At 38.5% G+C, this 23,972-nt stretch overlaps 1 protein-coding gene across 1 annotated transcript in view; it reads right to left on the bottom strand.

The window, feature by feature from the left end:
• Positions 1-23,972, bottom strand: part of Usp20-33 (Ubiquitin specific protease 20/33) — a 348,425-nt gene that overhangs the window by 21,653 nt on the left and 302,800 nt on the right. Inside the window, exons 12-13 of the mRNA XM_067150436.2 lie at positions 23,157-23,349; positions 6,753-7,007 (exon numbers count right to left, since the gene is read on the bottom strand). Of these exons, the coding sequence (XP_067006537.1) occupies positions 6,753-7,007; positions 23,157-23,349 (448 nt within the window). The remainder of the gene's footprint in view (positions 1-6,752; positions 7,008-23,156; positions 23,350-23,972) is intronic.

The raw sequence follows: 23,972 nt of genomic DNA on the forward strand, positions 1-23,972 counted from the left end.
TAACAATACTTTTAAAACAGCAACTAATGATTAAAACTTCCCTTTTAATATAAAATTTGCATTGAGCAAATCACTAAAATAATCACCTTAATAACAAATGTACCAGCAGGATACTCTATAATAGGGAACACATTACGGATACAGTTTGACAGAGACTTTCATGAATATTCTAATACATCAAAGACAGCAAACAAAGAAACATTTGCATACATAAGAGAGATGCAGTTAAACTCAACAATTCATCACCATCATAATTTTACAGTTCCAGTTTCCCAGGTACTGTTGGCGACCTCTTCCACTCTGTCTTATTGAGATACGTTCTGTTGTTAATGTCCTCAGCAATTAAAGAAAAAGATTACATGGCTGAAATGATTTGGCCACATAAAGTGGATGCAGGAGATATGGATTTCCACACTGTGATGCAGGGACGAAGACCAATTGGACGCCCTAGTAAAAGGTGGTTAGATCAGACCTAGAGAAGTGAGGGGAAACATGGGATGCCCTAGACAGTAAAGAAGCATACCAGGACCGTAATAAATGGAGGCATATTGTTCTTAGACATCCCACCTGGATCGCTGGAAGGAATTCATGATTATGATGATGATATCTGGAAAAAATTAACTGGACACCCCAAAGCAGGTGGTTGGACCCCATAAAAAAAGTGCTAGGGAAAAAGGAGACAATGGAGGATATGAGAGAAAAAAATGTATAGACAGAAACAGATAAAGGAATATCGTTTGTACAAGTCCAATCCAACCTGCTAGAAGGATCCACAGATGACTAAGACAACAACAATTCTTGATTTAATAGTATCTGTTTTGGTGGTCACCCTTTTTTAACAGCTGTCCTGGTAGTCAAGAAATATGTGCAGCTTGCTGGGATGACCTAACCATATTTTGAAGCATCTATCATTTCAAAGAGAGAACAATCTTCAAAGTTATTTTGTACCTACCATCAGATTTTAGTCAGGCTTCCCCTAAAATCAGGTACTGTTTGAAGTTTCCTTTAACCTGCAGAGAAGATGCTGCATGATGACTTTCAGTGTTGTTATTTTTACTGGGGGCCCATCATCTCAAAGTAAGAGACTGCCTATAGGGTTGAAGTACAACAGGGACTGGTGTGTCCTGAGACCATTATAGACCATTATAGTAACTTATAGGAACCTTGAGAACTAATGGCTAATGATGTATGAAACTGGTCACCCATTTTTGACAGCTGTTCTGGTAGGGTTGTGATACTATATATTGAACACTTAAGGTTATCTCCATGAATTACTGATCAGTATTTTTTTCCAGTGAAGAACAGGCCTTTGAAGTAATTATAAAACCTTAACGGAACATCCCCTGGTTTCAACTAGCTTATTCTGACTTTTAAAATGTATAATTTGTAGGCTCGAGGCACCCTTAAATACAACAGTTGTATTTCTTCATATATCAAATGGTCTGAGTTATATATCGATCAGTAACTTATCAAACGTAATTTTTATATATCGAACGGCAAGGTTTTAAATATTGAACAGAAATAGGTATTTACTTTACTTTAGACAGTATATGTTTGTAATAACATGAGCAAAATAGAATAGTTCTTAAATATTGTTTCACGTGTTGCATTGTACCGAGTTGTAACACTTTTCCAAGAAGCATACAAATCTGGTTCACCATCATTCTGTTTTCCTCCATCACATCTTAGTTTGTCATTGAACTTATCGACAATACGAGGAGGAGGCAAGAATTCTTCCAGGTCATCAAGCACAAACTTTAACTTCTGTTTGGAAGTGGATCCGTGGTAGAGTGTCGGCCTCCGGTTCCCAAGATAGCGGGTTCAAACCCGGCAGAGGTAGTCGAATTTTTGAAGGGCGGAAAAAAGTCCATTCGACACTCCATGTCGTACGATGTCGGCATGTAAAAGATCTCTGGTGATAAATTTGGTATTTACCCGACAAAATTCATTAAATCTCAGCCATAGACGCCCAAGAGAGATCCGGTTTACTCTGTCTGCCATCTAGTGGGCCTAGAGTAAAACGGAACGTCGAAATTGACGAGCAGACAGCCAGATGGCATCAAATTGAAATGTCTGCACACGGTAGCTGAGGCCATACGATTATTATTATTATTAAATGGCTGCCTTCGCCACTCTCTTGCTGTTGACTTTCCACTGGGGTTTTCAAAATATCTGCAACACATTTTGTGTAATCCACAGTGTCTGGATCTAGTGGATAGAGAACACACTTACGAAAGGCGCTTTTCAAAATATCTGGCCTAACAGCATCATCCCAAACTTTCTTTAACATGGGTGCAAAATTTACCTTGGTTACTGATGCACCAAGAGTTCGTATTTTCTCATCTTGAAGAGCATTTTCCCATGCTCTCTTTAGAGGTGCAAATACCCCCACATCTGCTGGTTGCAGAAGATGGGTGGCATTAGAGAAAATGCAGTAATATTATTCCATGGTCATGACAATATTCACTGACTTGCAGGAATACGTGACTGCTGTGTCCATCAAGAAATAGAATAACAGGAAGTGTAATTTTCTCTACCTCTAGCCATGACCTAAAGTGTTGAAGGTAGTTCAGGAACGTTGGGGCCTTCATTCAGCCACTTTCAGTTTTCTCGTAGATCCAGGACTCAGGTACACTATCTTTGATAATTTGATGAAGTCGTGTGTTGCTGTAGACGATCACTGTTGGGGCACAACACCCGTCAGCACAGAAATTTCCAAGCACTGTTATGCCTTCTTTCTTTTTAGAGGTTGCCGTAATTTGAAGCTGTTCCTCTCTGACTCCAAGGTACTTTCCTGAAACCTCATGGAACAGAAAATTTGTCTTATCTGCATTGGAGATCCTGCTTGGGTCTTCCATAACTGATCTTACATCCTCAGACTCCAGGTAGCACGACAGTCCAGCAAACCAACCATGTATTCTCTCTTCCGAGACAGCAGCCCTGCCCTTGCTAATGGTTTCAGCCTTCCTCTGAGACAGGGAAGGATGCCGTCCCATTAAACATTTGAACCAGGTTTTATCCAGTCTTCTATGCTTAAACAGTGTGCTCTTTCCTGATGACTGCACAATTTACAGTGTAAAGTAAATTCATTTTCTTCAAAAGAAATCCTCTCTTAGCCATGCTGATTACCCATTCACTAATGCCTCTTCTTCTCGTGGACTCAGGAAAGGCTTCCGACCAAGGGCAGTCTGAATCGTCTGACATCCAGATAGTTTGACGTTTAACATTGTTAAAGGGACCTGGTATGTTTTAGATGCCTGCCTTTGCGACATCATGCCGGACTTAACTTGTTGAACAGCTTCAGTCAAGTCAGATAATGAATACTGACACCGTTTCATTTTTTCAACACGTTTAACTTCGGCTTTTGGGACAATTCCCCTGATGGGCGTCTTAATTTTGACCACTGTCAAACTGATAAGGAAATAAGCAAGAACTGCAAACACTATCATTTTCTGCTTTCTAGTTTTAAATGGCTAAAATGTAATAAAAATGTATCTTTTTCAAACAGTGCGGGGTAACTGCCCCGCACACCCCCTCTTGTCAACGCCACTTTATTTGCCGATGACGAGAACCCTTGGAAAGTGACAGAATTGTTAAAGTGATCAGCACAATATACGGCATCAAACAGACACAAGACACCATAAACGAAATCGATGAGGTTCAAATTCAGGCACCGTCAAGTTACAGATAGACACCTCAGTGGTCACAATCACAGAAATCCAAACTTTGGTGCCAAAGAAAACAATACTACAAATTAAAATCATAAATAGCCCATTAATTTTCAGTGGCGTTTAATATTAAGGGTTGTTTTTGTATTAAACAAACCTCATTTATTGAACGTCCTTTCGATATTATAAAATGGGAGTCAAATATCGAACAATATTTTATTTTGGAAATAAATATGAAGATAGATGAAAACTCACAATACAAGAAATTAATGAACGTACATGTATGTTAATACAACCTATTATTTATAGGATACCTTCTGAAGACACTATTTTACCGGCAAAAACAGATAATCACAGGGACACTGCACCTTAGTAACAATATAACGATCCCATCAAAATCCTACCAACTCCAAAGTTCTGAGACTTTCCCGTGCTCCCCAACACGGTAACGACTTCGACCTATCGATTGACATAGAGCTAAGTTTGGAGGGGTGAATTTAGAAATCTCAGATGTTATGTAAAGTTATCGACATCCTTATTTTGCGATGTGATGTGTTTTTTTTTTTTTGCTAGTTGTTTTACGTCGCACCGACACAGATAGGTCTTACGGCGACGATGGGACAGGAAAGGGCTAGGAGTGAGAAGGAAGCGGCCGTGGCCTTAATTAAGGTACAGCCCCAGCATTTGCCTGGTGTGAAAATGGGAAACCACGGAAAACCATTTTCAGGGCTGCCGACAGTGGGGTTCGAACCTACTATCTCCCGAATACTGGATACTGGCCGCACTTAAGCGACCAGCTATCGAGCTCGGTGATGTGATGTGTGAAGTGTTTGATATTGAAAGGGAGTGCGATATATAGTGCCATTACCCTAGTCAAAAAATATGCACTGCTTTCTGGAAAGTCCTAATCATTTTCTGAATCATGTGTAATTACAAAGAGTTAATATCCTTCAAAGGCTCTGAAGATAGATGAGATTAATGTCCAATGGCTGAGAAGGAAGCAAAAGAACCAAACTCTTGTGGTTAGAGCTACCCTAAAAGGCCAAGGGTGAACTACCTCAAAGAAAAGCTCCAGCAAATCCAGAAGCTGTAAAGACACATTAACCCCCATTGGCCTAGTCCATGGTGGGTCTAATAAGCCACATGAACAAGAATACAACATTCAGAGACAATGTGAAAGAGAAGCTGGACAGATTTCAAGTCTTGAAATAGGACAATGAGAATCGGTATGTGGAATATCACATCACTAACAGGACAAGAAGTCAAAATAAAACATGAAATGGAGAGACACAATTGCAAATATTAAGAATTAGCAGGACCAAAAAGAAAGGGAATGGAGATTTTCAGCTGGGGGGAGGATATATTTTGAGGTACTCCAGAGTATGCTGGGATCAGAGAATCAAAGGAGGAACTGGTATCATCCAAAAGCAGCACCGAGCACTAAAGTTATATTCTGCCAAACTGTACGCCTTATAATATAAAGAGTACACCTTCAAATGGAGGAGAGAGTCTCATGGATCCAGATATATATTCAAATGAGAATTCTGATTGTGATGTAAATCCATCATGGATCCAGATATATATTCAAATGAGAATTCTGATTGTGGTGTAAATCCAATCATTTTAATGTTTTTCAACAACAGCAAAGGCGCATGAGGCATCAACAACAACAATCCCATAGCTGATCACTGTTTTGAATTCTAGTGTCCTGCTCATCAGGTATCGAAGTCAGTCAGAACTTCTGTTGCTGCCAAGTACCTCACTTTCAAAATTGATAAGATATGATATTCTTACTCTCGGAAAAGGAGAGGGGGGAGGGGGAGGAGAGGGTGGGGGTGGGGGGAGCAACCCATTCAGGAGAGCCCATGGTTCCTATGCTTACCACCTAGTGGAGAGTTATTGGCAAAATAATCTACTCCATTACTGTAGCAGGAACCAGGCATGTTAGCAAATGCAAATACCAAACATTACTACAACTACAAAAATTACACATGGTATGAATGAGTGAACGAATGAATGAGCACAAAATATTAGCACATTAAACTATATAACAAACACCAGCAGGATTTTTTCTGAGACGGTGACTTATTACATTAATCTGAAAGAGAGGCTAATATCTAGTGTCACTACCAAACTTTCCCACTGTTACAAAGGTATAGTGCCCATCTTGCTATCATTTTGTCTTGATAAGGGCTATTGCACAACAGATGAAACATCATTTCTACAATGCCAACACAGCCTAATATCCCAAAAGAAGACCATCACAGGCAGAGGGAAAGCGTCCAAAAATAAATGGATCACCACAGTGAAATCTGACTTAGAACAGCTGGGCATTTCAGAACAAACCATACAGGATCGTGTATTATTCCGGCAGTTGACCTTTCAAGGTGTCTTTCCAGAGTCTGTCATCAGCAGAGTACAGGCACCACCCGACCGAAGTGGACGAGGAAAGGAAACAAGCACACAGCCAGAAGATGAAAGCTTTCTGGGCGAAGAAAAAACAGAATTTCCATACAAGGAGTCGAAATGAGCCCTGTGGTCCTCAGTAGGCCTGAACGACAAGAAGAAGAAGAAGAAGAAGAAGAAGAAGAAGAAGAAGAAGAAGAAGAATGATAATAATAATAATAATAATAATAATAATAATAATAATAATAATAATAATAATAATAATAATAATAATAATATGGCCTCAGCTACCTTGTGCAAGCATTTTAATCCAATGCCACCTGGCTGCTTGTTCGTTAATTTCAACCTTCCATTTTACTCCAGGCCTGCTATATAGCAAAACAAACTGAATCTCTCGTGGACATCTGTGGCTGAGATGTAATTAATTTTGTCAGGTGAACACCAAACGTGTCACCAGAGATCTTTTACATGCCGACATCGTGTGACATGGAGCGTCGAATGGACTTTTTTCTGCCCTTCAAAAATCCCACTACCTCCGCTGGGCTTGAACCCGCTATCTTGAAATTCAGAGGCTGACACTCTACCACTGATCCACAGAGGGAGCTCATGAAAGACTATAAGATTTTAACTTAATTATTGTTACACAGGCTACAGAATCATGACTAAAACATCACTTACGTTTCATACAAGTACTCCCAAACAGGCTGAGAGAGAATGGTACACAGTTGATCCACATGAGCTGCTTTGGATGGCTGCACACCCCCATGGACACACAAGAAGTCAGAGTTATCTATAGGGCCAGGCTCCGCAAATGTGTTGAATTTATTGACCCACTGTTTTGATACATAAAACTGGAGACTAGGTTCATTTAGTGAGAGTTGTATCAGTTCAACAGCTCTTTGACGTTTCTTGCTGATGATATCACATGATTTTCTGAAATAAAGGGGAGAAAAATACCAGAATATAGTTAGGTTCCACTTTTCCGTTCATCTTTGAATGAACTAAAGAACAGTAAGGAAAACTAAAAAGTAATATGATAAAAAGAGTATTCTTTGGCATAAATGATGTATTTACAGTTCAAATGAGAAATGTCATCCCAGAAATACTGATATGGGGTACTTTATATCAAAACCCTATTTAGACAGAGAATCATACAGCTGTATCATAATTTGTATCATTGGTGGAGTTATGAATAAGGTTTCATTTACATTAATGGAACGTGTCAAAACTGAATTTTTTCTAAGCTCATATGCAGAGAAAACAATGTTTTCAGTGTGTTTCTGAAGTATATTCTAAGATTTGAATGTGCAGTACAGAAAAATAAAGAGTAAAACAATTCTAAGCAAAGGTGCAAGCATTTTAATCTAGTGCCACCTGGCTGCTTGTTCGTTAATTTCGACCTTCCATTTTACTCCAGGCCTGCTATATAGTAAAGCAAACTGAATCTCTCGTGGCCATCTGTGGCTGAGTTGTAATTAATTTTCTCGGGTGAACACCAAATGTGTCGCCAGAGATCTTTTACATGCCGACATCGTGTGACATGGAGCGTCGAATGGACTTTTTTCTGCCCTTCAAAAATCCCACTACCTCCGCTGGGTTTGAACCCGCTATCTTGGAATCCAGAGGCTGACACAATACCACTGATCCACAGTGGGAGTTCGTAAGAGTCTATAAGATTATAACTTCATTATTGTTTCACAGGCTAAACCCTGTTTAGAGAGACAATCATATAGCTGCATCATAATCTGTATCATGATTATAAAGTTTTAATGCAAACTAATTGTTTATAGAATGGTGTTCCATGACCAGATACACATTTTTTTTTTTTTTTGCTAAATGTGAATTTTCTCAGTAAGGAAAACTAAAAAGTGATATGATACAAGAGTATTATTTGGCATAAATTTAATTATGTATTTACAGTTCATATAAGAAATGTCATCCCCGAAATACTGATATGGGGTAATTTACATCAAAACCCTGTTCTACGAACAACCCAGGTGTTGTTTCGATGGAGGGCTTTTCAACCTAGCAAGACTTCACTCCCGGAGGCTCATCCAGGTTACAAAGGTAACCAAAATGCTGTATGCAGATGGTACTGCATCACCTACACTCACACCAGACGAATTGCAACAGTCACTTAACTGCTAGAAGAGTGCATGTCATTGTTTTGGTCTCACCATTAACGTTCAAAAGACCAAGGTCTGGGCACAACATTCACCGGCACAACCCTTCCACATTTCAACTCTCCATCTCAGATACTCCACTGGAGCAGGTAGACCACTTTCCATACTTTTGTAGTATCTTATCTGTGCGCTATAACTGTGAGCAAGATGTGGGGAAGCGAATTGGTGCTGCCCATGCAGCATTTGGACGACTATCACACCGGGTGTTCATGAATAAAGACCTGATCGTGAAGACGAAACTCATGGTGTACCACGCTGTTGTCATCACAACAGGGTTGTGAAACTTGGACCCTTTACTGACGTGACTTGAAAAAGCTCAAGCGTTTCCACCAGCAAAACTTCAATCCATCCTTGGGATCAAAAGGGAAGACCATGTCACCGATATTACTGTTCTCGAGAAAGTGCATGCCAAGAGCATAGAATCGTCCATCATTGGTCATCAGCTTAGATGGATTGATCATGTCCATCGGATGAGTGATACCAGATTTCCACGCCAAATCCTGTATGGTGAATTTTGTTCTGCCACCAGACCTCAAGTATCCCTCATGAGATGCTACAAGGACCAGCTTAAGCACACTATGAAGATGACAGGTCTCAATCCACAAACCTGGGAAATGCTTGTTCAAGACCATACAATTTGATGCCGGACTATCCCTGCTGCTGTCAATCTGTCTGAAGGGGAATGACACAGATATGATGAGGTCAGAAGGGAAGCACGAAAACATCGTGCAACACAACCATGCCCTCCTCCAACAACTCTGTGCAATCTGTGTGGACGTTTATTCCATGCTGGAATTGGTCTGTTCAACCATCGAAAGTACATTCACAGACAGAAGTGAATTTATTTGAAGAAGTTAAATATTCGAAAATGAGTTGAAGCCGATGACGACGATAATGTACAACCTCAGATAATCCAAGGAAAAAGCTGGCTTTGTCTTGAGCAATTGTTTTTTTTTTTTTTTTTGCTAGGGGCTTTAAGTCGCGCCGACACAGATAGGTCTTATGGCGACGATGGGATAGGAAAGGCCTAGGAGTTGGAAGGAAGCGGCCATGGCCTTAATTAAGGTACAGCCCCAGCATTTGCCTGGTGTGAAAATGGGAAACCACGGAAAACCATTTTCAGGGCTGCCGATAGTGGGATTCGAACCTACTATCTCCCGGATGCAAGCTCACAGCCGCGCGGCTCTATGCGCACGGCCAACTCGCCCGGTGCATCTTGAGTAAAGGATCATGTGAGCAGATTTTCAACCTGAGGCAAATAATAGAAAAAGCTTGAGTTTTGTGTACCTGTCTTCATCTCCTTCCTCGACTACAAAAAGCCCTTTGACTGCATTGCTTGGGAAAAGTTTGGTATTCCTCCCCATCTTATATCATTTTTGAAAGGTCTGTATGACTGCAACAGTGCAGCTAGAAAGGTCGAGGGAGAGACCTCAAAATATGTCAGTATATCCCATGGCAACAGACAAGGTGAATCTTGTCCCATCAACTTTACAACATCTACGGTGAATATATCATAAGGCACTTCATGATTGGGTTGCAGGCATTTCAATTGACGAAAGAAAAATTAACAACTTGTGATTTGCTGACGACACCAGCGTGCTTGCCAGCAGTACAGAAGAGCTTTCAGATATGATAAACAAGAGTGAAGAATGTGAGTCTTGAATATGGACTGGAGCTCAACCTCAGCAAGATCAAATTCATTATGATTGATAAGAGCAACACAGATTGAGCTCCCAGGCTGTTTGTAAGAGCTGGAGCTAGCGCACAATTTTGTATACCTTGAGTGAACAATCAGTGATACGGGAAATTCCATGAAAGGATAAGAACGATTTTGCTAGGATGAGTCGCTATGATGAAATTAATGAAAATTTGGAAGAACAGAGAAATTACCGTGTTTAGTCGTGTATTAGACCCCTTTTCTCCACTTTTACAGCCAAAAAAGTACGAGGGGGGGGGGTCAAATCTTGTGCAGTGAACACATGGCTTCTAGGCTATTTATGTATGTTGGGTATTCAGCCCGAAGGCTGGTTGGATCCTCAACAGGTTCACCATTAGCTGTCATAGATGGCCTAGGTGTCACTGAAGAGGCGTACTAGGGAAATGAGGAGTGAGGTAGTTTCCCGTTGCTTTCCTCACTGAGCCAGAAGGTGCTATTGCACATCAGTCTCCCAAGCCTACTGAAATGCGTGCACCAACCTACCCTATGAGCGACATCTTCACACCATTTAAAGATAAAGATTTCATTATTCCGTATTGAAAAGTATCACAGTTAAATTGAAATAATAAATATGGTAGTTCAACCTATTCAATACAAGTAAATAAGAGATGTAGAGATTACATTCTTAATTAAAAGTGGAAATGGTACCAGTTTCGACCCCAGTCTGGGCCATCATCAGCCGATTATAACTCGAAAAACAATGCATAAGTAAGAAAGAAGTTAACGGTCAAGTCCACACAATATTAATTGAAGAGGCAATATAAAAATGACGAGGGTAGGCACTGTAAAATTCAGACGAAGTGGAATGTAAGTCACTTAAAAGAAGTAATGTGTAATCTTCCGAGCAACAGCACGGCACACGCGATGTTTGGCACTGTCTCACAAAGTTCACGAAAAGCAGGGAACAGTTAAATGAGCCAGACTGCATACACCGTCAGGCACAAAGTCACAACACAATCCAAATATGAAGATCTAAAGTTATGAAGAAGCCGAAGACGAGCAACTCAACCGAAGTAACTTGCAAGCTCCAGAAAATCAGCGCGGTGTTTACAACGTCAAGTGCTGTAGTTTCATACGCTGACGGAGATTGAAGGATAGATTAATGATCAAGTATTTGCTTAATTCATGAAAATGTACCTATATATATACTTATAATACGATTCAATATAATTGAATAATATAATTGAATCGTATTAATTCGTGAATTAAGCAAATACTTGATGATTAATCTATCCTTCAATATCCGTCAGCGTATGAAACTACAGCACTTGACGTTGTAAACACCTCGCTGATCTTCTGGAGCTTGCAAGTTACTTTGGTTGAGTTGCTCGTCTTCGGCTTCTTCATAACTTTAGATCTTCATATTTGGACTGTGTTGTGACTTTGTGCCTGACGGTGTATGCAGTCTGGCTCATTTAACTGTTCCCTGCTTTTCGTGAACTTTGTGAGACAGTGCCAAACATCGCGTGTGCCGTGCTGATGCTCGGAAGATTACGCATTACTTCTTTTTTTTAAGTGACTTACATTCCACTTCGTCTGAATTTTACAGTGCCTACCCTCGTCATTTTTATATCGCCTCTTCAATTAATATTGTGTGGACTTGACCGTTAACTTCTTTCTTACTTATGCATTGTTTTTCGAGTTATAATCGGCTGATGATGGCCCAGACTGGGGTCGAAACTGGTACCATTTCCACTTTTAATTAAAAATGTAATCTCTACATCTCTTATTTACTTGTATTGAATAGGTTGAACTACCATATTTATTATTTCAATTTAATCTTCACACCAATCACAGCAGGGACTGGCTGCATAAGGAATGGCATTACCAGTGTCACTCATACCTCAGCCACTTTCATATTGTCAAAGCCAAGTGTATAAGACTGAGACAGGTCAATGAAAGTAACAATTTTATTCTAGCCCATACCAGAAGACTAAGGAGCTATAAATTATACATGTAACATCTATAATAGATATGATGAGAAAAAGAAGAATTGCCTTTTTCTGTCATCTTTCTAGATTAAATGATAATAGGATAATAAAAAAACTATTTAATTACTTTTGGAAAATAATATTATTATTATTATTATTATTATTATTATTATTATTATTATACATGAGAATTCGAGAACAACTTGACTGTGAACTTGGAGAATACCAAGGAGGCTTTCGTCCAGGGAGAAATTATCCAGATCAAATTATCAGTTTAAAGTGGATTATGAAGCATCATAGGGTTAGAAACAAAAAGTTAGTTATCACTTTTGTTGATTTTAAAAAGGCGTATGATAGTATCCATCATGAGTCATTATTGAATATCCTAAAAGAATTTGGTTTACATCCAAAACTTATTCGCCTTATTGGAATTACCCTTAAGAACACTAAATCTAAAGTCAGATTTAGAAATGAACTCTCAAAGCCATTTGACATTAATACTGGACTTCGGCAGGGAGCTAGACTCTCACCATTATTGTTTAATTGTGTGTTGGAAAAATCATGCGGGAATGGAATAAGATGTGTCAACCTAACATCAAGATTGGCAGAAAAATAAGACTCAACTGTTTAGCATTCGCTGATGATCTTGCACTACTTGCTAATGATATGGAAGAAGCTAAATTGCAAATAGAAGAACTTGATAACATAGCAAGAAAAGTTGGATTGCAAATTTCATATGAAAAAACAGAAATAATGCCACCCTTCCCTGTTACAGCACCAACCATTACCTTAGTCAATACCAAACAAATTAAAATTGTGAATAAGTTTAAATATCTTGGTGAAATTATAACTTGGAACACCAATGAAAAATCATCAATAGAAAGTAGAACATTTAAGTTAAAAAAAGCACAACGAATTACATGGCCAACGTACAAGAAAAAAATCTCTTTCAATAAATGCTAAACTTCAACATTACTGTTCCGTCATTAAACCTGAAGCGACTTATGCTTGTGAAACACTATTTAAATTGAACACCAAAGCAACAACTGATACACTGCAAAAGGTTGACAGAAGGATACTCAGAACAATCATTAATAAAAAACATCAGGTGGATGGATGGAGATTATTGGTTAATGCAGTGGTTTATAGGGAAAGTGAATCTATAATAAATACGATGAGAAAAAGAAGAATTGCCTTTTTCTGTCATCTTTCTAGATTAAATGATAATAGGATTTAAAAAAACTATTTAATTACTTTTGGAAAAGTAAAACAAAAAATAATTGGTTTAAAGAAGTTCAGAATGATTTAGAAGAGCTGAATATTACAATGAAGCAAATTGAAAATAGAGAAGAAAAAAGGATTCTCAAGAACAAACAAATAAGATTGTCATTAAAAACTGTACAACACAAACAATATGTCATCTGATGAAGAAAGGGCAGCCAGGTCAGCCAGAATGAAGAGGTTTTGGGAAAGGAAGAAGATGATGCAAGCTAAATCTTCAGTTAATTCTTTGTTAACATAAATGTATTTTGGTTTGATTTAAGTGCTCCAATGTGGGCGTAAATAATAATAATAATAATAATAATAATAATAATAATAATAATAATAATAATAATAATAATAAAAAACCTCTGGCAATACGGTACCGGAAATCAAACTCAGGCTCCCGAGAACAGCAGCTAATTGTGCTAACCATGATGCGTGCTTGCAATGCGTGGGTCAGACACGGAACTATTCACCTATATGTGTGACGCCAGCAGAGCTGCAGTAGGCCTATGCTACCGAGGCGGACATTTCATAAGTACGAAACACAGATGTACCGCATGATTTTGACGAGTGTTTTCACTGTGTGGGTCGAACGAACGATACTATTCTCAAATTTGTGCCATGTCATCAGAGCTGCAGTAAAGCTTGTACCCACTTGAAGCGGAATCAATGTTCTTCTCTGACGAATTACGTTGGGGGTGTCTTGTATGCGAAATTTATTTTTTTCATTTTCTTTGTCTTGAAAAGCCAGGGGTCTAATATGCAAGGGGGTCTAATACACAAGTAAGTACGGTACTAATAATACAAAGATCTGTCTCATTGAAATCCTTGTATTCCCTGTTTTCTCATATGGCTGGGAGACCTGGATCATAAAGGCTTTAGACAGAAAACGCATCAATTACACTGAAATGTGGTGCTGGCATTGAATGCTACATATGCCTTGGAAGAAAAAAGGAGCCAATGCATCCATTCTTCAGGAACTGAAGATTTTGCAATGCCTTTCTTTTCATATCAATGAAAGAACACTTCAGTTTTTTGGACACATTGCGAGATGACCTGGAGAATATCTAGAAGTTGATCATGCAAGGGAAGGTTGAGGGCAGTAGACCATGGGGAAGGAATGCAACCAGATGCCTGGGACAAGAGAACAATATCACCAGTTTATCTTTCTGATGTGCCCTGAGGAAAACCGAAGATTGTCTGGGATGGCGACGCTACAGCAGAGATGTGAAGAGCAAAACTACAAACCAGTGGTGTCATGACACTCAGAAATAAGTAAATTGGGTAGTGATGATGATCATCGGTGAGAAAAAAGGTGCATTGTATCTACATAGGTAAGGCACTCTTCTCTTTGTCCCTAATTTTTCTTTCTCAGCTTCACTATGTTGCTTGCGTACTGTCAATTTCTCAAGAACTGAATTATTATTTGAATTATCAATCTGAACTACATAGGGCAATGCCACATACTGCTAGATCATTACACCACATCTACCTTGTCATTATGGATTTACATTTGCCTTCCAATATGATGACGAGTAAAAATTAAAAGGAGTCATTTCCAGTAGTAGCTTCCAATAGGCATCATTTGTTTTCACAATACAGCATACAAGACAAAAATTTATAACAATACCATAATTTTAATCTTTTTCTTTCATGAGCACCATACTGACACATTTTCATACACAAGTATAAATGCTGGATCAAATGCAAAACAGCTAAAAATTAAGTGTGCTATTTCCTTTATTTATTTTTTTTCATGGATGATAAAGGTTGTATGAAAGTTGTCGGCCATGGCCATGCTTCTTGGTCATTGCTAAGGCTGAACTATGTACTATTCTTTTCTGATGTTTTTGATCACTTTATGTAAATACTCCCAGAGATCTTTCCTTAATAATGTATATAACATCTCAAGTTTACTTCCCATCCAAGAAAAAACTTCCACCATAGTAACATGTCCTTTGGCTTCCCCCTCCCCTTTTTAAACTCCATTAAGCAAAGTTTCCAAGCAATCATTCAGCTAGTCTTTATCACTTACAAAATGTGGTTTATAGTTTTCCTTGAAATATTATCAAGAATCAAACATGTTTTTCAAACATACAGTATACTGTATATTAAATATCCTCTACTCAATTCACCTTCAATATCATTCGCTTGACTTGCAACAACGTCCTTATGTACAAACCATACTGACATACTAACTGCCAAATACGATACAAGAAAAACATTATAAGACATGCAGAAGCTAATGTTTCAATGTCAAATATCGGTGCCCACAAAACCAATACCGTATTTCTTACCTTCCAACACCACAGTGATGTCAGTTAGGAAGAACCCTAAGATATGGTGAATCTAATTATTGCTTGAAAAGGAAGTACAACTAGGCAACCATCCTCAGCCTTACAAAGAATGAAGTGAGCTTTCAGATTCACTCATTCATTACAGTATCTAAATCAAATAACATTTTCACAGGCAGTTCAACAATTTCCAAATTCCGTATAACAAGCTGTGACTTGGTGAAAGTTTCTAGCACCCCTACGACTACGGTTGTGGGTTGGGAGGGAGTGACAGGTAAATCATTGAAAACGGCCAATATTAGTGTCGAATCCATACTTCTTGGGGTCACAGATAAATTGTGACACTCTGAATGCCATCCATTTTCAGCCTCCACAGCGTGCGGGTCATAAGGGATGAGAAATAAAATGTCCAAAATGACCGAGATCAGTACTCTGAATTTATAGTTTTGGGGTAGAAGGAAGACGACCCGTGGGAAGGCCACGAAGGAAATGGATAGATTTAGTTAAGAGCGATGTACTGCTGAGAGGTCATGATTGGGACAAGTTGGTGGAGGAAGAATGGTACAAGGACAGGATGAGATGGAGGAGGCTCATATACCACACCCGGGAAAATGGAGATGGTTTAGGATTATGATGATGATGGGGTTCTCTAAGCTGACTGGTGACAGTCCCAAGCCCAGTTGGAATAGCATACATCATATCTATAGCGAGACATGTAAATACATACAGTTATCAATTATTTTTCTTATTTGAAAGGATCAGTTACTTCACAGACAATCTGGGCTGCAATAAGGACAAAGTTCCACGTGAACCAAAAACTACAACTTTAAATTACATGCATAACAATAACTCTAAGGGCCGATTGTATAAACCGTTTGATCTTAGATCAGAGAAGAAATTGATCTTGGTTCACGCAAAACTCGGACATTTGTACTGTATAAACATTAATCTGAGATCAATTCGCACTGAACTAATGTCAACTAAGGAGTTGTCTTCTATTTGAGTACAAGAACAGCTCATTGTTAATAAAATATTACCTGTGTTGTTACGATAAATAGTTAAAAAATACACTGAAGTCTAACCTTATACATTGCTAGCTGTAGTTGTTGTCCTTATATAGGCAATATTACGCTTCTTTTACTGCAGGGTAATGTAATAATTCTATAACATAACCTCGATAAAGTGCTTACGTTATTATCGTATCTCATTTGTATTTTACAGATGTCTGATTACTCTGATTTCTCGGATATATCTTCTTATGACGAAAAATATTAATTTTGTCGGGCTCCCTGTGTGTTCTGTGAAAGAGGGAATCCGATGAGAGAATTGAGTGATAAGAAGTTTAAACTGAGGGATCGCTTGGGAAAAGATACTGTGGAACAGCTAGAACTCGGGTTGCATTATATTCTAGTTAAAACTACCAAGAGAAACAAACTTTTGTCTCCAATGCACATGCTATTACTAACTTTGAGATTCTTTGCCACAGGAAGTTTTCAGTTATTTGTTGGTGATTTACTGCATGTAGAAGCAGCGACAGTCTGCAGAGCCATTCTAATCTTATTGCTGCACTGAAACAAGAGTTTATCAAAATGCCTTCCGAACAAATTGACATGAGGGAGATCATGCGTGATTTTTTCAATGTACAACACTTCCCTGGTATTCTAGGCACTATAGATTGTACCATTGTACCCACACACTTATAATATCTCCTGGGGGTGATAATGCAGAAGTTTATAGGAATCGTGATGGATGGTTTTCGTTAAATGTTCAAGTTGTTTGTGATGCTCGACTGTAACAATTTGTGAATACTGATAAATAAAATCATGAATAAAAATATATAGATAAATAAAATACTCAAAAACTTAATAAAATACTTGAAATAAATTAAATTAATAAAAATATTTAATCGAAATGTCCGTAGTATGGGCACCAGAGTTCACCAGAATGGATCCCTCAAATTTAGATAGAGCATGATAATTCTTTATCTCCCAGGGCGTGTACATAATGCTGCGTACTGGTACATCTGCTACAGGCCTTACCTAACCTTCTGAAAACGACTAAATAGGTAGGAACTGCACCTACGTTCATCAATAACTCCACTGATTCTAAAATATCTAACTATATTCTCAATAAAATCCGTGCATGAGCACCTCATCAACACACCAAAATACACTTATAATACATAAACAAAAGATTGCTGGAAGACTCCATATTTACAACAACAACAATGAAAACAGTGGGAAAACGAAAGCGAGAACTATGCCACCATTTGCAGATAGTCTGTTGAACAATGCACATATATGTAGATAAATACCCTTCACTGTCTCTGTATTAACACGACTTGCCGATTCTCATAATCGGCACTTATAATATCACACAGATACTGTACCTCGTAATACTGTGTTCACTGACTTTAACACTTGTTGTAAAGATATATACATTTAAGCAACAAACGCTTATTGATCCTGAACATAAATTATGGAAAGTCTGAGATAGCTTTCACCAACATATAATGCCAAGCCGCCACAAGTGCTACAATACTTAATGTGTAAGCACAGACAACGTTCCACGAACATTTGAAGTCCAGTCCAGTATAGTGCAGCAGTCTCACTCCAGTACCGTACATCCAGTTTCACTTCCGTGTGTGTTAAGGCGGGTACAGATTTGCGCGCCCAACTCTGTAACGTAACCTCGTCGTGCACCAAGGTTAAACGGGGCACTCTTACACACCGCGCACTGCAGCCCGTAACGCGTAACCTACTAACGTTCCAGCAGTTGAGCTAGTGCAACTTTCAAACACGGAGATAGCTGCAGCAACCTATATTTACTATGTTCGCATTATGAAGCAAATCGAGAAGGAAACACAGACGACGGTGCCAAATTCAGTTATATGCACATACAACTACGCATGGTGGTACACATTTGCTGGCTGACATGAAGTTTATAATAATAATGCTATTGGCTTTATGTCCCACTAACTACTTTTACGTTTTTGGAGATGCCGGAATTTAGTCCCGCAGGAGTTCTATTATGTGCCAGTAAATCTACCGACACGAGGATGACGTATTTGAGCACCTTCAAATACCACCGGACTGAACCAGGATCGAACCTGCAAAGAAGGCCAGCACCTCGAGCATCTGAGTCACTCAGCCCAGTGACTGAAGTTTCAGACAGTTGTTGGGCATTATAAAAATTTAACCAGAATGTCACCTACAGTCTGATACCATATTTTATGCGTAATATTATATAGTTTTATTTGTACGCACCTGACCCTGCTCTTCTTTATCTTTCCTTTGTCGCTCCGGAGTGAAGAAAGCAAGGGCGTCATTTTCTTCCAGCTTTCCTTGGCCGTTGTGTTCAGTGCCATCGCCAGCTCCTGCCACACATCATTCCTTAAAATTTTGTTGACATGCCTGGTATGACCAGCTAGCCACAGAATTTCCTTACCTCTGTACATTTCAATAAAATTCAGTGTGTTCTGCTCGGTCAACTCTATGTTTACTGATCAAGCAGACAGATGCAAATGCGTGTCGAGGTTCTGTGCAGGTACGTCCAAGCTTCCGCGCGCGCAGTTCTTTGATATGACGCGGAAAAACCGACAAGCAGTGGAACGCAGCAAACCTCGTTCCGTATCATTCATGTTGCGGGCTATGGTTACGCGACTAAATTACGCAGTACCGTCCAGACAGGACCGCGATGCAGTTACGTTGCGAGGTTCTGTTGCAAGTCTGGACACGCCTTTAGCACTACTTCCTTCCCGTAAAGTCCCTCTGGTTATAGTTCTCTTCTGCTGTGCTGTCGAAGTATATAAAGACCTGAGCATTCCCCTTCCTCTGACATGATATGCCTAGATTGATCCTTGCCAGCCAATCATGAGTGATCCTCTTGTCAAGACCACGCCATGAACTCATTCTTGGTCCCAAGACATAAACGCTGGGGTGTTTCACATGAGTCATAGAACTTTTCTGAGTACAACAACAAGCTCATCTCATCAGACTGGGATATATACATGACTCATAGAACTTCCCGACGACGACAACAACAAGTACCTCTCATCAAACACTGGGGTAGACACATGACTCATCCAAATTACCAGAGTTCAACATAGCAATGTTTTCCCAGCCGTGGTACAAAACAAATTACTCATACTACATATATGGAGACCTCTCAGGTTACAAATATTAGTGACAAAATATACAACTGAAATACTGACGATGATAATAATAATAATAATAATAATAATAATAATAATAATAATAATAATAATAATAATAAAACATCCAATGCTGACAATAATATCTCTCACTTCTACATATAGTGCGAGGGTGTGATATATGTACTATCACATGGCTCAGGTCCCTTAATATCATAGCAAGAAGGCTAGTATCTGCTCACGATAGCAATATCCTCATTAATTTATGAGTACATGCTCAGTTCGAAACAGGAGACATTCCAGAAGGCATATACCTACTTCTGGGAGACCATGGCTATCAGTGTCGTCGTTACCTGCTGACTCCCATACTTCGTGCCGATACAGCTGCAGAGCGAGCTTATAATTGAGCCCATAAAGCAACCAGGTCAGCAATAAAAAGAACATTTGGGGTTGTGTAAAGACGGTTCCCTTGTCTCAGTATGGGGCTAAGAGTGAAGTTACCTCGTGTTTTCTTTAGAATTGGCTTTATGTCACACCGACACAGATAGGTCTTATGCCAACGATGGGATAGGAAAGGCCTAGGAGTGGAAAGGAAGCAGCCATGGCCTTAAATAAGGTACAGCACCAGCATTTGCCAGGTGTGAAAATGGGAAACCACGGTAAACCATCTTTTGGGCTGCCGACAGTGGGGCTCGAACCCACTATCTCCCAGATTCAAGCTCACAGCTGCGCGCCCTTAACCACACGGCCAACTCGCCCGGTACGATTTCAACTAGGGCATCCTTGTCCTCCTTGGAAAAATTAGAACGGTCCTTTTTCTGCTTCATTTTAGTTATATTTTGTTTGTTTGTTTGTTTCTTTCTTTCTTTCGTTTGTTCGGCACCCAGAATACGAAAGAAAAGAGATTCACACTGCTCAATGCAACTCGGATACTCAGCTGTTTCTGCGATGTTGCCAAGCGCTCACATATGAACTGGGATCAAAATTGAACTTCGGTTAGTTGATCTTGGATCAGTGTTATACAATATGACACCGGTCTGATCTCAAATAATTTTCTGAACTTAGATTAAAACTGATCTTCAGTCAATGATGTTTATACAATCGGCCCTAAAGCTATATAATAGTTTGTAAAAACCAAGCAAGTGGCTGTATGGTTTGAGTCACGTAGCCGTAACCTTGCATTCAGGAGATGGTGAATTCGAACTCCACTGTCGGCAGCACTGAAGGTGGTTTTCTGTGGTTCCCTATTTTTGCACCAGGAAAACACTGGGACTGTACCTTAATTAAGGCCACAGTCGCTTCCATCCCACTCCTACCTCTTCCTTATCCCATCGCCGACACAAGACCTATCTGTGTTGGTGCGATGTGGAACAAATTGTAAAAACAAAATTGTAAATTTATGATTAACGTCATAGTAAAGAAGTCTACCAAAAGAAATATTTTACACATAATTAACAGGTAATAAAATTCCTAAAAGTAAACGTTCAAGCGCATGGAGCAATTTTATAACAAGATGTTATCTGACCTACGTATAATGAATGAATGCTGTGGAGCAGCATGAGTCCTCTAACACATACATAACAGATTTGTATTTCTCGTATTTTTAGCGGCAATGTGAAAAAATATTTCAATAATGTAACAAGAGGTATGATAAAACAGCAAATATTGAATAGTTGACTTTGAATAAAATACATAATATATTTACGGAACTATTAAACTGGGCAACAGAATAGCACATCATATAGAGAGACGAAAATTGATAGAAAGTATCACCACAAGAACAACAGAAAGAGGAACAAACAGGAAAAACACACAGTAATCAATCATTTGATACTTATGGGGTCATCGCATGTGAAATGCCCCTCGAAATTTGAGAGAGAGATTGTGCACCTTCACAGAAATGTGTATATGAAAATAAAGGTTGTAACTACCGAGTAGTAAATTAATATTTAATTTTAAATTACACTTAATTTATTAGTATTATCAGCATTCCAATTTATACAGTAAACTTAAACAGAGGTGGACTTTGACAATTGATTAGGTATTGTTGACCTGCTGATATATTAAGCCATCAAGAAAATTGTGGATCCGACCAATCAGAATGGATCTTTAACACAAGGATATGTTTGTGATCATTCTCAAAGTAAGAGTACCAAAATGAATTAACAACAGAGGTTAGTTTTTATGAAATTCTTCTCCAAGTTGTTGTAAATGTTCAGTAGATAGTGATTATATGTAAATAACATTAATAATTTTAAATTCACATTTAATATTACTAATCTTGTCTTGCCACACCACACACATTTTCAAAACAGTCCTTTGGCTACAAAAATGTAAATAATGTTTAAACTTTGTAGTTATTTCTGTCAAAAGACATCTTCCCCAGTTAAAAATAATAGCTTTGGTCCCCATGAATAGCTTCAGAACACAGATTTTATTTTTCTGTATCCATATGTAATATGGTACAATGGAACCTCGTTAAGACTTTTCTGCAGGGGATAAGGATAAAGAACATGTTAAGCGAGAAAACGTACCAATGAATATAAGAATAAAAACTACCTAACAGGGATACGGAAACACTAGCTACGATTTTTTCCGACATGAGGGAATTTGCAAGTGATAAATATCATTATGGTTCCGTATTGAAGATTACTATACTTGTAGGATGCCTATTAATTTATTATTTAACCACCTGTATTGAATAGGTGGATAAATAATACATTAATTAGCATCCTACAAGTATGAGGGCATTTTACGTTGAGTATCCACAGGTACAGTGAAAACTATAGACCTATGTAACATTTCTAAAGATGGGAGGAAAAGATTAAAAGGTGTGAAAAACATGCGAGAACAAATATGAAAACCTTTTCTGCTGCGGATTATAAAATAACAAGTAGCAGTACACTGAAAGGTGTGATAAACACCAGACAACAAATATGAAAACATGTGCACAGGGGCCAACAAAAATATTGAAGTATTATTGCAGATCACACTCTTTCTAAATCAAATGTTAGTAGTAGAAGCCTTTTATTTTGGAGCACTGGGTTTTTAAACATTATTTTCTCGTCATAGTCTTAGACGATGAATTGGAGGTTATACTCATCCAAGTGCACCTCCAACTAATGACTTTGGATGCCATTTTGAATCGAACAAAATTTCGACTTCAAGCTTCCGACGTGTTAAGCAGGAAAACATGTTAATGAGGAACGCACTAACAAGGTTTCACTGTGGTCACATCTAGAACAGTAAGCAATGTGTTTGTAGTAAATATACAAATCTGAAATTTTGTGAATACCACCACTAGGAGGTCAAACGTGCATACAAGAATTGTCAAACTATAGATTTGTTAACTTTTGAAATGTAAAGATATAAACTTTTAAAACAAGCTCAAACGTGCCACATCCAGAAATGAAAGTCTATCTTCATTGGCAAGCTGGTTTACTTCAAACACTATTTCAGTTTATTTTCCTTTCCTTTTAATCCATAAAAATTAACTACCTACTTCCAATAGTAGAGAGAGAGAATTAGGTATACATACTTGTAAAACAAGACGTATGCTTCACAATTCTGAACAGTCTCCGGTGTTACTTGGGTCACATACTGGTCGTCAAATTCAAACCACTGGTCACTAATGCAATTCAGTGAATAGCAAGTGTAATGGCCTCCACCTGCTGTTCCATGGTGGCAGATGACAGATACTAGGTCATAGCTCGTCACTTGTGATGTGCAGTCTAAACAAAAATGCTTCTATTAATTCTTATCAAAATGTAATTTAACAAAAGCCCAGATTCCTAAGCAAAAGGCATATTCTTTTCCACACTTCTAAAGATAAGCAGAAAGGTTATACTTCATAAGGTGCATCTTTAGCAATTTTAACAATGTTTGTTAGTGCTCATAAATGGTTATTCTGCAGGAAAAGTGTTTTGCTTGCTTATTTTATGATTTTAGATTAAAATTGCATATTTTACCCAAAAATGTCATTTTTAAAAGTGCATATTTCACTCCCACCTGCCATCCATTACCAATTTCTATTTTTATTGGCTAATAAAAGAGACTCTTCTGTGAAAGCCCAAAAAGCCAAAGCCAGGGTATGAGTGTAAAAGGATGTGAAATAATACTGTATAGTTAAAATTAGGAGATACTTGGAATTCCATGCTGAGCTACTTATGCGATTAAGCGGTCAAATCAGGTACCATCATGTTGTCACATGCTTCGTGATTCTCCGAGTTCCAAGCAGTTAGGTCACCCAGTTTCAGAGTATTAGTAGTGCATCATGTGTTGGTTCAACAAGGTGAATGTCATTCATTGGTCTGTGATTAAGGGTGTCCTCTACAAAGCCTTCCCAATCAGCATT

Source organism: Anabrus simplex, chromosome 6 (genome assembly GCF_040414725.1).
Source record: "Anabrus simplex isolate iqAnaSimp1 chromosome 6, ASM4041472v1, whole genome shotgun sequence".
NCBI lineage: Eukaryota > Metazoa > Arthropoda > Insecta > Orthoptera > Tettigoniidae > Anabrus > Anabrus simplex.